General features: G+C 48.9%; 1 protein-coding gene across 2 annotated transcripts; it reads right to left on the minus strand.

The window, feature by feature from the left end:
* Window positions 1-532: 532 nt before the first annotated feature.
* On the minus strand, window positions 533-8,468 carry LOC104553502 (flavin containing dimethylaniline monoxygenase 1). Of its 2 annotated transcripts, none has more exons than XM_010196190.2 (9): window positions 8,352-8,468; window positions 6,959-7,096; window positions 6,560-6,748; window positions 6,313-6,475; window positions 5,496-5,638; window positions 4,971-5,170; window positions 4,091-4,446; window positions 3,038-3,107; window positions 533-1,864 (listed from the first exon to the last, which is right to left on the minus strand). In XM_010196190.2, exons 2-9 carry the CDS (start codon window positions 7,082-7,084, stop codon window positions 1,522-1,524), a joined length of 1,590 nt encoding a protein of 529 aa, XP_010194492.2. In that variant the 5' UTR covers window positions 7,085-7,096; window positions 8,352-8,468; the 3' UTR covers window positions 533-1,521. The 2 variants fall into 2 exon arrangements, with proteins under 2 accessions (XP_010194492.2, XP_061859231.1); XM_062003247.1 differs by having other exon boundaries at window positions 6,959-7,111.
* Window positions 8,469-12,621: the final 4,153 nt, after the last annotated feature.

Below are 12,621 nucleotides of genomic sequence, written 5' to 3' on the forward strand. Positions count from 1 at the left end.
CAGTGGGGAATGCAGGGAAGGAAAGCCAGGAACACTCAGCCCTGGTCTCAGAGGTGACAAACCCCAACAGCCAGAGCTCTTTCACTGGAAAGATGCATCAATCCAACCCACAGTTAGATTTTCTCATCACACAGTTTAAGGTAGGAAGAAGGGATAGCCTGACCTACATACTCCCAGATAACCCCTTGCTGGACTAAAGACCCCAGTTCCTGGGTGGTTTGGGGCAGGGCTGGGCACCTGTGCTTCTTTCCATCTGTGCCACCCAACACCATTTTTTCTAAGCATGTCTTCTCTGCATCCTGGCCAGCATGGTCCAGGCATGCTCCTGTGTTGTGGTTTTGGCTCAGTTGGGAACAAAGAACCACGAGCAGCTGCTTACTCATTCCTCTCCCTTCTAATGTTACTGGAAAAGTAACCAAGGGCCTCATGGAACTCCCTAAGGACAAGGAGAGCTCACTTGACACTTACAGTCACAGGCAAAGACAGAACTACTCGACTTGGGGAAGAAAACAAAATTAATTTAATCTGCCACCAACCAAAAACATAACAAGCAGAAAACAGCACAAAGTAGGACTGTGATGAAGAGCACAACCAGCCCCTTTCAGACCACTGTTCCCCCAGCCTTCCCCTCTTTGTGGGCTCAGGCATCTGATCCCAATATCTTTACTTCCTCCACCACTGAGCAGCTCAGGGGGACAGGGAATAGGGGTACAGTCAGTCCCTTTCCTGTGACTCCTGCCCCTTGTCTCACCTCAGGGCAGGAGGACTCCTGGGCATTCCACAGCTCCTGCCTGTCCAGGTGCAACCGCTCCCCCTGGCACAGGGTCCCTGGCCATTGCTCCCTTTGGCATGGGGTCCTCACTAGGCTCAGTTGTTTCTCCTGGCATGGGGTCCTCCCAGAGCTGCTGGTAACTAACAGTCCCCCGTTGCCCTCCATGGGTTGCAGGGTGACCTCCTGCCCCCTCACTATGGGTTGCGAGGGAGTCTCTGGTCCTGTGCTTCTCCCTTCCTCCTTCACTGACTGGGTGGTTGCCTCCAGCTTGTCCTACTCTTCCATCTCTTCCTACCCACTGCAGATTCCTCTTCTTAAATAATGATGGCAGAGATGCCAGAGTGGCCCAGCCAGGCCAAAGCTGGGGCCAACTCAGAGACTGGGGAAGTTTTGAAAACTCCATTTTGGGGCCAGCACTGCAGCCCTCTCTCCCTGTTACCAGGCAAAAAGCAGCTGCACGTGAATCTATCACACCATACCACACAAGTGTCCTCTGCTTATGGCAGCAGGAAGGAGAGCAGCTGAGGGACAATAAATGCTGTGGGAGAAGCTGCTATTCCCAGCTAATCAGGTCTGCAAAGCTGTGCTTGGGGTGAGCTAGAACAGGGAGAGCTTTATGTTGCTGGTTAAAGTTCTACATTTGATGCAATGTGCTGAAATCCCTTTCCTCCTGTTCTGTGGCACCCTGTGGAATTGTTTGACCTGAGATAATATACCCAAGGCCAAGAAAAAAACTTAGACTATAAAATCTACAGGAAACCCAAAACCAGGGCAGCCAGGAGCAGGAGCAGCCCCACCACAGTCAGGAGAGAAGGGCAGGAGCTGGATTTGCTAGTGGGCACACGCGTTCTTGTGGGCTTTAGGGTCCGGTCCCACTGGGTGAGGATGGCCCGGCGCGCCCCCTCCCAGCGCCCAGGGCCCCCCAGACGATACTGGTAGGGGCTACAGGGGCCAAAGAAAATGGTGAAGGCCAGCTGAGGGTCTCTGCAGAACAGCCCCAGCACACTGGGCTTGGCACCAATGAAGGAGGCGAGCTCATCCATGTAGACCAGGCAATCAGTTTTGAGGACTTCATCAAAGGACAGACCAAACCTTAATGAATTGGAGAAGAAAAAGAGATGGGAGAATGGTTTGTGTCAGTGAAGGTGAGAGGAATTAGATGTCAGATCCCCTGCATCCCTGTTGTTATTGCATCTGAATGCAACTATATCCTCTTAGGAAAGGACTGTGTCTAATTGCATTGGGAACCAGGATCTGTCTGAGCCTGAATCCCGCCTGAGACATCCACGTGTAAAATGATGCTGGCTCAGGTATACACCTTTCTCATGTACTTCAGTTAGTCCTTCACATCATCACCCATAAGTTGCATCTGGACCCTCTCTCTTGATTTTGGTGGACCTTTTCTAAAAGACTTTGCTAGACCAGTGTTGTTTGGGAATTTCCATATTTGTTTTTTAAGGTAGTTTCCCATTGCTCTCTGCTGAGGAGTCACAGGCAGCATAAGAAAGGCAATACCCCTTAGTTTCCCTCATTCCACCAAGGATTGATATACATTCATTTCCACTAAGTATTGCAAAAATGCATGGTGAATTGGACAATTGCTTCCAGTTCACCACCTCTGCAGAATTCACGGCTTCATCCCCTCAGCGGACTAAAAAAATCCACGTGTTTCACCTTGTATTGTACAGCAGTAGTTCTGTGCTATCCTGTATTTCACTCTCCTATACCTTTTCTACTATAGTGATCTAGGTGAACCATGGGTTAATATCTCACCCAGTTTCCTGGGTTTCTCTCATTTGTTCATATTTCTTAACCTTTGATGTGATCTTTTGCCTGCCTATGAACCATATGCCAGTGTGCTTAGACACCTACCCGTGGTAAGTCAAGATATCCATGCAGAGAGGTCAGATAATTTCTATGTACACCTCAGGCTGGCTTCTCCCTACCGACTGAATTATTTTGCATTTATTACCATTAATTTCTCTGCCATTTTATCTCTCAATCCCTGGAGACCCTGGAACTCTTTCCCAGCTCCCAGGCAAGCTTTAGTCTCAACTACTCTAAGTTAATTTCTTCCCATCATCAACAGGAAAAATATCAGTGTCAAATCAAAGGTTACATCGGCTTAGCACAAGTGAATAAGGGATGGTTCTGCCTTGCCTCTGCTGTATGTGCAGGGAGCAGCTGCAGAGTGAGGGCTGTGTCACTGCCTCTCAAACTCCAGGGGCTTTACAATCCACCAAAATACATTTGGGATTCGCTTACCTTCTCACTTGGTTTTTCTTCTCATTTACCTCCTTCTCCATGACAGACTGAGGTGGCAGCTGACACAAGCCTATAAAAGAGGGGAGCGTCCCACAGAGTTTAACTCCAGGGGGAGTTAACTCATTTAGTGATGCAAAACGTGGGAAGCCCACGTTTTTTCCCAGGAGGACAGGAAAGCATCATTACTGGATTTAGCTCAGCAGTGGCTGCATACTGTCCCTCCACAGTGGTACAAGTTCACCTGCGTTTTTTCCTGCTCTTGCAAACTTATGCTATCAGGGCACAGACAGATGGTGCGGAGTGAGATAGGCTGTGCAACACCCCAGAGCTTCCCCTGCCTCTATAGAGAAGTCTTGAGGCAGCCCTCCACACCAGACCAGTGGGACATTATTATTATTGTAATTATTGTAATTATTTTTATTACAGAACAAAAGACAACTAAGACAACTCAGTAAATTTCTTTCCTCTTCATTACTTGTGATTCATCTTGTGGGGCAATGGGACTCTTTTTCTCTGCTGGTCACGGTGGAAAAGCCACTCTTAAAGAGCAGCAAATTCTGCCAGGATGGATCCACCAGAGTATCTTAAAGACAACTCTTATCTGTGCATCCAGGTGTGCATATCCACCTCTGTGCTCTGATATCTGAAATATTTTAGAGAGATTATACTGTCTTGAACAACCTATTTTAGACTGTAGTTTGCAGGCTCAGGTGTGGGACTGCACATCAGCTGCGTAAGGAACAAAGTGCATGCTCTTGGCTTGCAGCAGGCAGGGCAAAAAGCATCAGCTTAAAAGGCAAAAAAAAGTGATTTAAGGTAGATATGATGAACTTAGTTGGACCAAGCATGGACTCAAGTTGCTGTGCCTGAGCTGAAGTGAAATAACTTGGGGACTCTGAGCCCTAGAAATGCCCCCTTGGCCACTTTGAAGTGAGTTTCTTAGCTTTGGGGTTTCCAAGGACAGAAATTCCTCTAAATGCATAGAGGGGACAAGATGAGTCCAGTCTGAACTGTGTTTTTGTACAGAGGAGAGCTCACATTTGCTCTCTTTACCTTTGAAGACACGAGTCACCCAGCGTGCTTGCATCTCGATCACAGGCATGATGGCTCCTAATGGCTTGATCAGCCCAAGGACAGCCAGCGTGGGCCTCTCAAGGTGGGTTGGGAACACGTATTTGTAGAGGGATGCGTGCTTGTTTTCCACCTTCACAACTGCTTCTTCTAGGAATGGGAAGGAGACATTGTAGCCTGTACAGAAGACAATGATATCAATGGGCTCTTCCTCAGGGCAATTGTGGAAAACAACTGAGTTTTGCTTGAACTCCTTCACGCCCGGCTTGATGGTGATTCTCCCCGTCAGGATATAGCTTGGAAGGTCATCGTTCAGCACGGGCTCACGTACCAGGCAGCTGTGGAGAGTCAAGAGTCTCTGAGAACTAGAGACCATGAACAAGTCCCTGCTCTCACTCCAGGCCTTCCAGCTATATGACCTTCCTGGTGTCATTTGCTGTGAGCAAACAGCCCTGCCTCCACCCCTCCAAACACTGACATGTTTCACTTTGGCACCAACATCACTCTGGTCCCACAGACTGAGTGACTCATGGACACTTCTGTGCCTTCTTCCTCTGTTCACCTCTTACTCTTTGAACTGTCTCTTTTCAGAGGTGATTCATGCTTCAAGCTCTCTTTTCCCAGTGAGCTTCATAAGGAAAACTCCTCTGGTCCTTCCTGGGCTTTTCCAGCATGCTCCACCTTGCATCACTTAAGTAGGCTACACTTTATCTTCTCCCATTAGGCTACAAACTCCTGCTGGAGATCACCCCAGTCTGGATGTTGGTTACCACCTTGGTTGATATTGGTTGCTGAAGACCTGCTCCTTGTCCACAGCACAAGCCCTGTGACACCACACAGGTTGGGAATCGCCAAGAAGTACCTGTTCTCTGGTTGAAGACCATAGTTTTCATGATTGAACCACTGGTTCACACTGTGGTTAATCAGCCTCCAGGAAAGCGGCCCAGGGAGGCTGTTTCTGATCAGGCTCTTAAGACGAGTGTTGAAAACCATGTCCCATGGGTAGCCATGGTGAAACACGCGGCTCAGCAGCCAGGAGCCTCGGCTAGTGGAAATAGTTACCTGGGAGACAGTGAAGAATCATTGATTTGGGTGACGAATTTACTGCTTTTCTTTTATAAAGAAGTAACACAGATGGGCATGGCACAGATGGCTATGCAGTGAAAAAGCATCAACAGCACATTTAAGATCTCCTGATAGCTGGAGGTGGAGCTGAATTGGGAGAGTACAATTCGGTAGGTTTCGGATCAAGAAATACAGGTTTGGAAAAACTGCTTGGACATTACACAGGGTGATCCCAGCTCACTCTCCCTATGATGATGGCAAACTGAGCTGCTGCCCCTAGCATCACCCTCCCTGCACCCCTGGGGTGGCTGGGCAGCAATACCTTTGCAGCTACCCGGCTGGCCTCCACGGCGATGTCCACTCCTGAGTTGCCCATGCCAACTATGAGGACACGCTTCCCCTGAAACACATCGGGATGCTTGTACTGCCGGCTGTGAAAGTGCTTGCCTTGAAACCTCTCGATGCCTTGGGGAAGAAGAAACAAAGCTTTTAATTACTTGAGCACTTGTGGTGGGTTTTTTTTTGGGGGGGAGGGGAGAATTGTCGCAGAAACAATCCAGATAGCAAGAGCAAGGAAGTGCAATTGGTAGCTCTCCATTCCACGCACACAGGCTTGATGCTTCATCTCCAAAACAGGCCTGCATGGCAGTGAGCAAGGACACATGCTGGGTGGGACTTGGAAGACAGTTATGTGCAAAAGCTGTGCTGGTGCAGTCATTGGGATTCAGCCTTTATAAGATAGGGATGAGAAGGTTCAGCAAAGCCAGTAAACCTCTTTTCCTGTCCTACAAGCAGCTTCAGAAGTGCTTGATAAGGCAACCCTCTCTATGCTGACAACTGAGGAGATTCATCACAGCAATGAGGAATACAACCCTGCCAAAGGTGATGGACCTTTGCTGAAGAGGACCTTGTTCCATCTCGTATACTTGTGCAGACAGTCTCTCCAAGGCTAAACCATCCAGCCTTGGAAGTTTGCTCTGAAGCAAACAGTGCCTGCAAAGACAAAGCTGCTGAAGCACGAAGATGTATTGCTGTTCATGCCAGGAGGTTTGAAAAGCAGAAGCAAGGAAAGGAAGGAAGCATACTTGAGGAGCTGCTAACCCTTCTCCTCCCAAACCCTTCAGGTTAATACACCGTACCAGGAAAACAGTGCAGGGGGAGGCATGGCTCGTAGAAATTGCCACTGCACACCATAACAGCATCAAAGATGTGTGATGTCTGCTTCCCGTCCACCTCTGTGACCACGTCCCATTGTCCCGTGGTGGCAAAGTCAGGGCATTTCCTGATGCTGACAACAGTGGTCTGAAACATGGAAGCCAAGTGGAGTCACCACCAGCAACCAACACACAAGGAGACCAGGGCAGCACCGGGTCACTCATCACTCACCCCAAACTGGATGTGTTCCTGGAGGCCGAAGTGCTCAGCGTAGCGCCGGAGGTAGTCCAGGAGCCGGGCATTGGGCAGGAACACTGGGAAGTCCTCAGGGTAGGGGAAGTCAGAGAAAGCCGACATCTCCTTCGAGGTGTTGCTGATGACTGATGGATAGAGGCTTGCCCGGCCAGCCTCGACATGCTCCTGGGAAGGCACACCAGGGTGCATCAGCCCAGTGCCCCAGCGTGGGGACTGTCCCCATGCTCCCCTTCCATTGATCATGGGGAGAGTGGCTGGGAGAGGTCAGTACCCAGCAAGCTCTTGCACCCCTTCCCCACCCATTGGAGCCCAGTTCAACCTGCTCTGCAGCTGCGGCTCCTGCAGAAAGAGGGGGGAAGGCTGCTGCCAGCTCACCGTGTAGCGCCAGACGCCTCCGATGTCCTGGCTCTGCTCAAAGCACGTGGGCTCCAGCCCTTCATCCAGGCAGCACTTGGTGGCTGTCAGTCCACCGACGCCTGCACCCACCACTGCCACTCTCATCCTCACCTCAGGCTGCAAACAGTTTAACTTGGGAGAAACCCCACAGCCAGTCACCACCCTCTCAGGGAGCAGCTGCCAACATCACCTTTACAGAAAGGATTTCTCTAATAGGCCACCCCAAACCTTGCATTCCCTTTTGTCATCATTCTAGACTCTTAATTGGCAAATTGGATCAAATCTTCATTTTCTCCATTTTTAATTAATTAATTAGTTTAATAAATCAATCTACATGGATAAATCCATCCATCCACTTCTACAGTGTGCTTACCAGGCTGCTCCAAACCCCTGCAGTTGCTCTGGAAACTCCTTTTGAAAGAATGCAGTTGAGCCAAAACTCCCTGCCAATTTTTATTTACGAGCTGTGTTTAAACTACTCCTCCTTATCAGCCTGGTAAATATTTGTATTTGACCTTTGGAGATTTGCCTCTGCCTTTCTTAGAAAGGAAAACAAAATGCACACTGGGACTATTCAGTTTCTGCAATGACTTCCCAGGGAAAGAAGCTGCTGGCTTTGACACACCCACTGAGGGCAGTGGAGGGGCTGCAGGTGTAGCACACCTTGGATTTAAGCCTTGGGGCTTGGGTTGGACATTGCCAGAGCCAGGATCACCCCACAGGTGACCTGGGGGCGCTGCTGCTGCAGCCCCTGCTTTAACCCCAGCGCCAGTGGGGTTAGATTATCAGCTTGGCTGAATTATTAACCCAGTGTACCAGGAAAACACTACAGCTGAGCAGCACTGGCTTCTCTGCCCCCAAAACTGCTTCTAACTTCCACCAGAAGAAAAAAGGAAGAATCTTTGGGAGAAAAAAAGGAAGAATCTTTTGGGTTGGGCACATTTTTTTCCTACCAAACACTGAATTCCCCATGAGCAATTTTAGCTTTCAGTAGGAAGGCAAAACCAATGAATGATATCCAAGGTTGCAATGAAAAGTGGACTTCTTCCTTTTTAAAAGAAGAAAGGACTAGGATAAGCTGCTCCTTGTTGCACTGTTTTGGGTGGGGTGGTTTTTTTGCATGGTAGGAGTTAACTTACATACAAACATCTCCCAGCTACACATGCTATTTAATTCCCTAACTTTTTGCAGAGAAGCTAGAAATAACATCCAGGAACCACTGCCTTAACCACCCTGGGCCTGGTGCTGCCATGCTTTCCAGCCTGTCCCTGCAACTATTTGTGGCAGTTAAGCTTAGAAGACTCAAGCTGTGGGGTTCTTGCATGGGGCAGAGAGGAATGGAAAGGATTTGCAGCTCCCTAAGGACACTTACCTCCCAGTCCTCAGCTGCCTGTGCTCCGTCTTGCTGCTACTGAGGGAAGAGCCCCTCCTGCTCTGGATTTATAGGCAAGACAAGGTGCTTTGGCAGAGGCAGAGGAGGGCTGTCGGATCCCCCCCCCGCCCCGGCACAGCCACTCCACTCCCATAGCGGCTGCACAACCTGAGTTTGCAGTGGGAGGAGCAATTGGAGACTTGTGCAGGGTGAGCCAGACAGTTCAGCTGATGAGCCCTAAAGGGGATTGAGGAAGTTGGACAGAGGCCAGAGCAGTCCAGATGTGTCCTGCATTTGTGCAAGGAGGACTTGTGTGTGCAGAGGTAGCTCCAGATGCGGGATATTTTTGCTTTCCTTGTGGCTGCCTTCCAAAAATGACCCAAAGTATCCAAGAGACAGCAGAGTTTTGGCAGGACTTTGTGCTCAAAGAACTTTCCAAAAATGAGAGCTGGTTTTGCAGTCACTCCTCATGAGTCACGGAGGCTGCATCATGCCATCAGCCACATGTACAGCTGCCAGTGGAGGCTCCTCATGCAAACTTGGGAGAGCATCAAGTGGCTACAAATATCAGTACACTACCAGGTAATAGCACATAGAAAGTGCAATTGTTAGGTGAAATACCAATGCAGAACATAGTACCCATACAGGTATCTCCCAAGGGTAAATGATCATGGAAGGAGGACAAGGGTGGCTTCGGATGGGGCTTTGCCCCCAGCTGCTCAACATATTTATGAGTAACTGGTGAGAAAGTATGAAATTTCTGCAAATTAATACAGCTGAACAGGAAGGCTGTGGGAAGGCAGATAGAGGACTGCAACTTTAGGAAAACCAGTGCTTAGAAAAAGTCACAGTGATATTTGTGTCATGGCCGTGACAGCTGATGGCTCACTGGGGTTCTGCAGTGCGAACCCATCACAGGCATCAGCTTGCCACTGCCAAAAGCAATGGGTCTAAATTTGATACTAGCTCTTTAAGCAGTTTGAATAACCAAGGAGACTGCAAGAGAGGAGTGGGGAAAAACCCATCTGAGGTCTGCAGAACAGAGGGTGGTAATTAAAGCAGCTCCATCCAGCAGACACATCTGCTTGGGGCCTGCATTCAGATCTGCAGAGGCAAGAGATGAGCCTGTAGCTGGGAGTTGAAACTAGAAGCAGAAAGAAGATGCACATTGGTAGTAAGGAAGGTAATGAGCCTTAGCAAAAAGTCTGCTGAGCTTTGAGGCAGACCCAGGCACTTGAACAGAACGTGCTTGGCTCCTGGAGGGACAGGGTCACTGCCAGGAGTGCAGCAGCCTGAGCTGCCACCCATTTGCAGCACCCACAGAGACACCAGTCCTCTCGGGCTTCCCTACCCCAGGATCTCCCACTGTTTCTGCCCAATTCCTGGCTCCTGGATCTGCCTCTGGGAGCATGTTGGGTTTGGAGCACATGCCCAATCTCGGGCTGGCTGTGCCAGCCACACTCCAGCACAGCTTGGCAAGTTGGGAGCCATGTATGTGCTTGCAGACGGTGGAGCTTGTGAAATCAAACTTTGGGTTCAGGTTTCAGACCACTGTCAGTACCATGAAGGAACATCCAGATTTTGCTCTCCCAGAACAATGGGACACAGTTATCAAGGCAAATGGGCAACAAAGCATGCAAATCTTTGACTCTTTTGGGGTTTACACAGGCTCCATCTAGCTGTTCCTCCCACTGGGCTTTTCTCCAGAGGCACAAAATCTTGCACCTACATAGATGCCTGCCAGCACTCAGCAAAAAACAGTAGGGAATCCACAAAGGCAAACATTTTTCTCTTTGTATGCTCCTGCATTTCTGAGTTTCCCAGCAGACATCCAAGTGACTTGCAGCAAGACAGACACTGTGGCAGCTTCCAGGGAGTGATGTTAGTGCTTTTGGAAGGACAGTTCAGGGAAGTTCTAAAAGAATTAGTTGTGTTTTCACATAGATGAGGTACTGGCATGGAGATGGGGCCAGATGCCTTTGTTGTGGCTGCCTACTGCAGTGGTGTGTCTGGCCATCCCTGATGCGAGTCCTGCCTGAAGGTGCAGAATGGGGTGCAGTGAGTGGTACTGCATGAATCTAGGAGAGAAACACTTCCACTCCCTCAGTGCTCTGGGGTTAAAACTCACTTTCCTGTCATCTGCCTCAGCTCTATGGCATTTCCCTCCATTAATGCCCCTGCAGTGGTCTGGATGAGGTATGCAGAACAAAGTGTTAAGGGAGATGGACAATGTGATAGCAGGGAGGCAATTGCTGTAATTATTCACACGCATACCCAGGGCACTGAAAAGCCCTTGGAAACCAGGGGAAATTCTGATTGTCTTACTCACCTCTGCTGCTGGTATGGAAGGGCATTGCATCCTGGGATAACCAGGACCCACCTCTTTCTCTCCAAGGGCAGTCTTTACAGAGCAGATAATAGATTAGAAAACACATCAATGGGTTTTCACGTGCTCTGAGGGGGGCAAATCTAGTACAAACAAGTCTGAGCACAGCCCACTTTGCTGTTTCCTAGGCTTGTGTCAGCAGGCTTTGGTATGTGTCATGGTGATGGGGGAAAGAAAAAGAACAGTGGAGTTTCTCTTTAAGCCAGTCTCTAAGCAAAGCCAGGTGCTCACCATCAAGCGGTTGTTGCTACCACGCACACTCAGGACCTGATGGGATATGGCATCTGGGCCCATCAGTGAAACGATTTTCCCCTCTTACTGACCAAAAGGCTTTAACCACCATTTCTTTCCTGCATGTGGAGGTGAGGCTGCCCCCAAAGGCAGCTGTTGTCTCCCACTGCTTCCCATGAGGCAGCAATCCATGAGATGAAGAGAGGTTACAAGCAGCTGCTGGGGAAGAAGGTATTTATCTCCCCATTTTTTAAAGCTTGGATTTTGGCCCTGAAAAAAATTGCTTATGCTTTGTCTCCAAGGTAAAAAAAAAATTCTCCTTAAAAAGAAAGAAAATAAATAGACAACTGCTCTTCCCCATGCAGCAGGGGCTGCTTTCCCATTTACTGTTCCCAGCACATAGAGGACACTGACAGGGTACTTACACACAAACACTGGCAAGATACTTATATTTCTTCACAATCAGAGCTAGGTGCATTCATAATCTTGAGCTCCTCCTGAAACCTCTCAAAAGGCATCACTGTTAAGGAGACCTAAAGGATGTGCTGGAGCAGACATGGCCTGTGGCAGCTGCCAGGGGAGGGGAATTTGCTTGCTAAGCAAGGCAGTCTCTGTGTGGAAGGGACAAGTGTTCTGCTCCAATGTACCTGGCAAAGTTTAACCTGATTTAATAATAAGTCACTGTGTTTTCCAGGCATGTAACCTGTAGGATTTGTCAAGAGAAAGCTGCTGCCCTACTGTATTAGTAGAGCCTCAAGAAGGGCAGTTTTTAACGTCTTGGGTTTGGAGGTTTTAAAATCTACATTTAAGAGCTTCCCCAGACAAAAATCTGGTCCAAAAGTCTTCACGAGAACAACTCTGATGGACACATGTGTTTTCTGTTGCTTACTATGTTTTATAGCAGGATACAAAGTGGATAAACACATACACCCCCCAAGTGCTGTAGGAGATACACCCAAATAACACGCAGCACCTAGAGACCCTCTTCAGCTCTTCTGAGCCAGACCTCAGCGTTAAGGAGTTTGTCATTTCACAGGTAACATAACTAGTGAAGAGACTGTCACCTGCCACCACCATGGCCAAGTGAAGTCATCCATCAGCCTTCAAGTGTTTTCAGAAATTCAAGCAGTTCAGCTGACCCCTTTCTGTAAAAATGGATCATACTCCCAGGCTGAGCAGTTTGAGTGCTTTCAATTCCTGCAATTCCTGCCACGTGTCTGACAGCATCTCCAGTGGAGGTGTGCCCATGGCTGATATTTCTGCCCCTTCAGTGCATGGATACAGCAGCACTACTAACTGAGGCAGAGACTTGCTCTTGTACCACCCCAGCCTCCCACCCAGGAACACTTCTGTGCATTTATTCCCCAAAACTGGGGGGTTTAAAGTGATGAAACTCCCAACACTAAGCAAGGCACTAATCTCAGGAGGTACCTGTCTGAGGAGCCTGCATAGGCACTGCAGGGTTCCATTAGCTCACCTCATCTGGGGGATCTTCTTTGACAGCTTCACCAGATCCTAGGAGACAGGATGAGAAGGGACTTCAGGAACATCTAACCCATCTTCTGCTCCAAAAGCAGCTCTAACTGACTTTTAGCACCTCATTTCCTTTACCTGTTCTAAAAACCTCTGGTGGTGGAGACTCCAGCACCTCCC

Source organism: Colius striatus, chromosome 10 (assembly GCF_028858725.1).
Source record: "Colius striatus isolate bColStr4 chromosome 10, bColStr4.1.hap1, whole genome shotgun sequence".
NCBI lineage: Eukaryota > Metazoa > Chordata > Aves > Coliiformes > Coliidae > Colius > Colius striatus.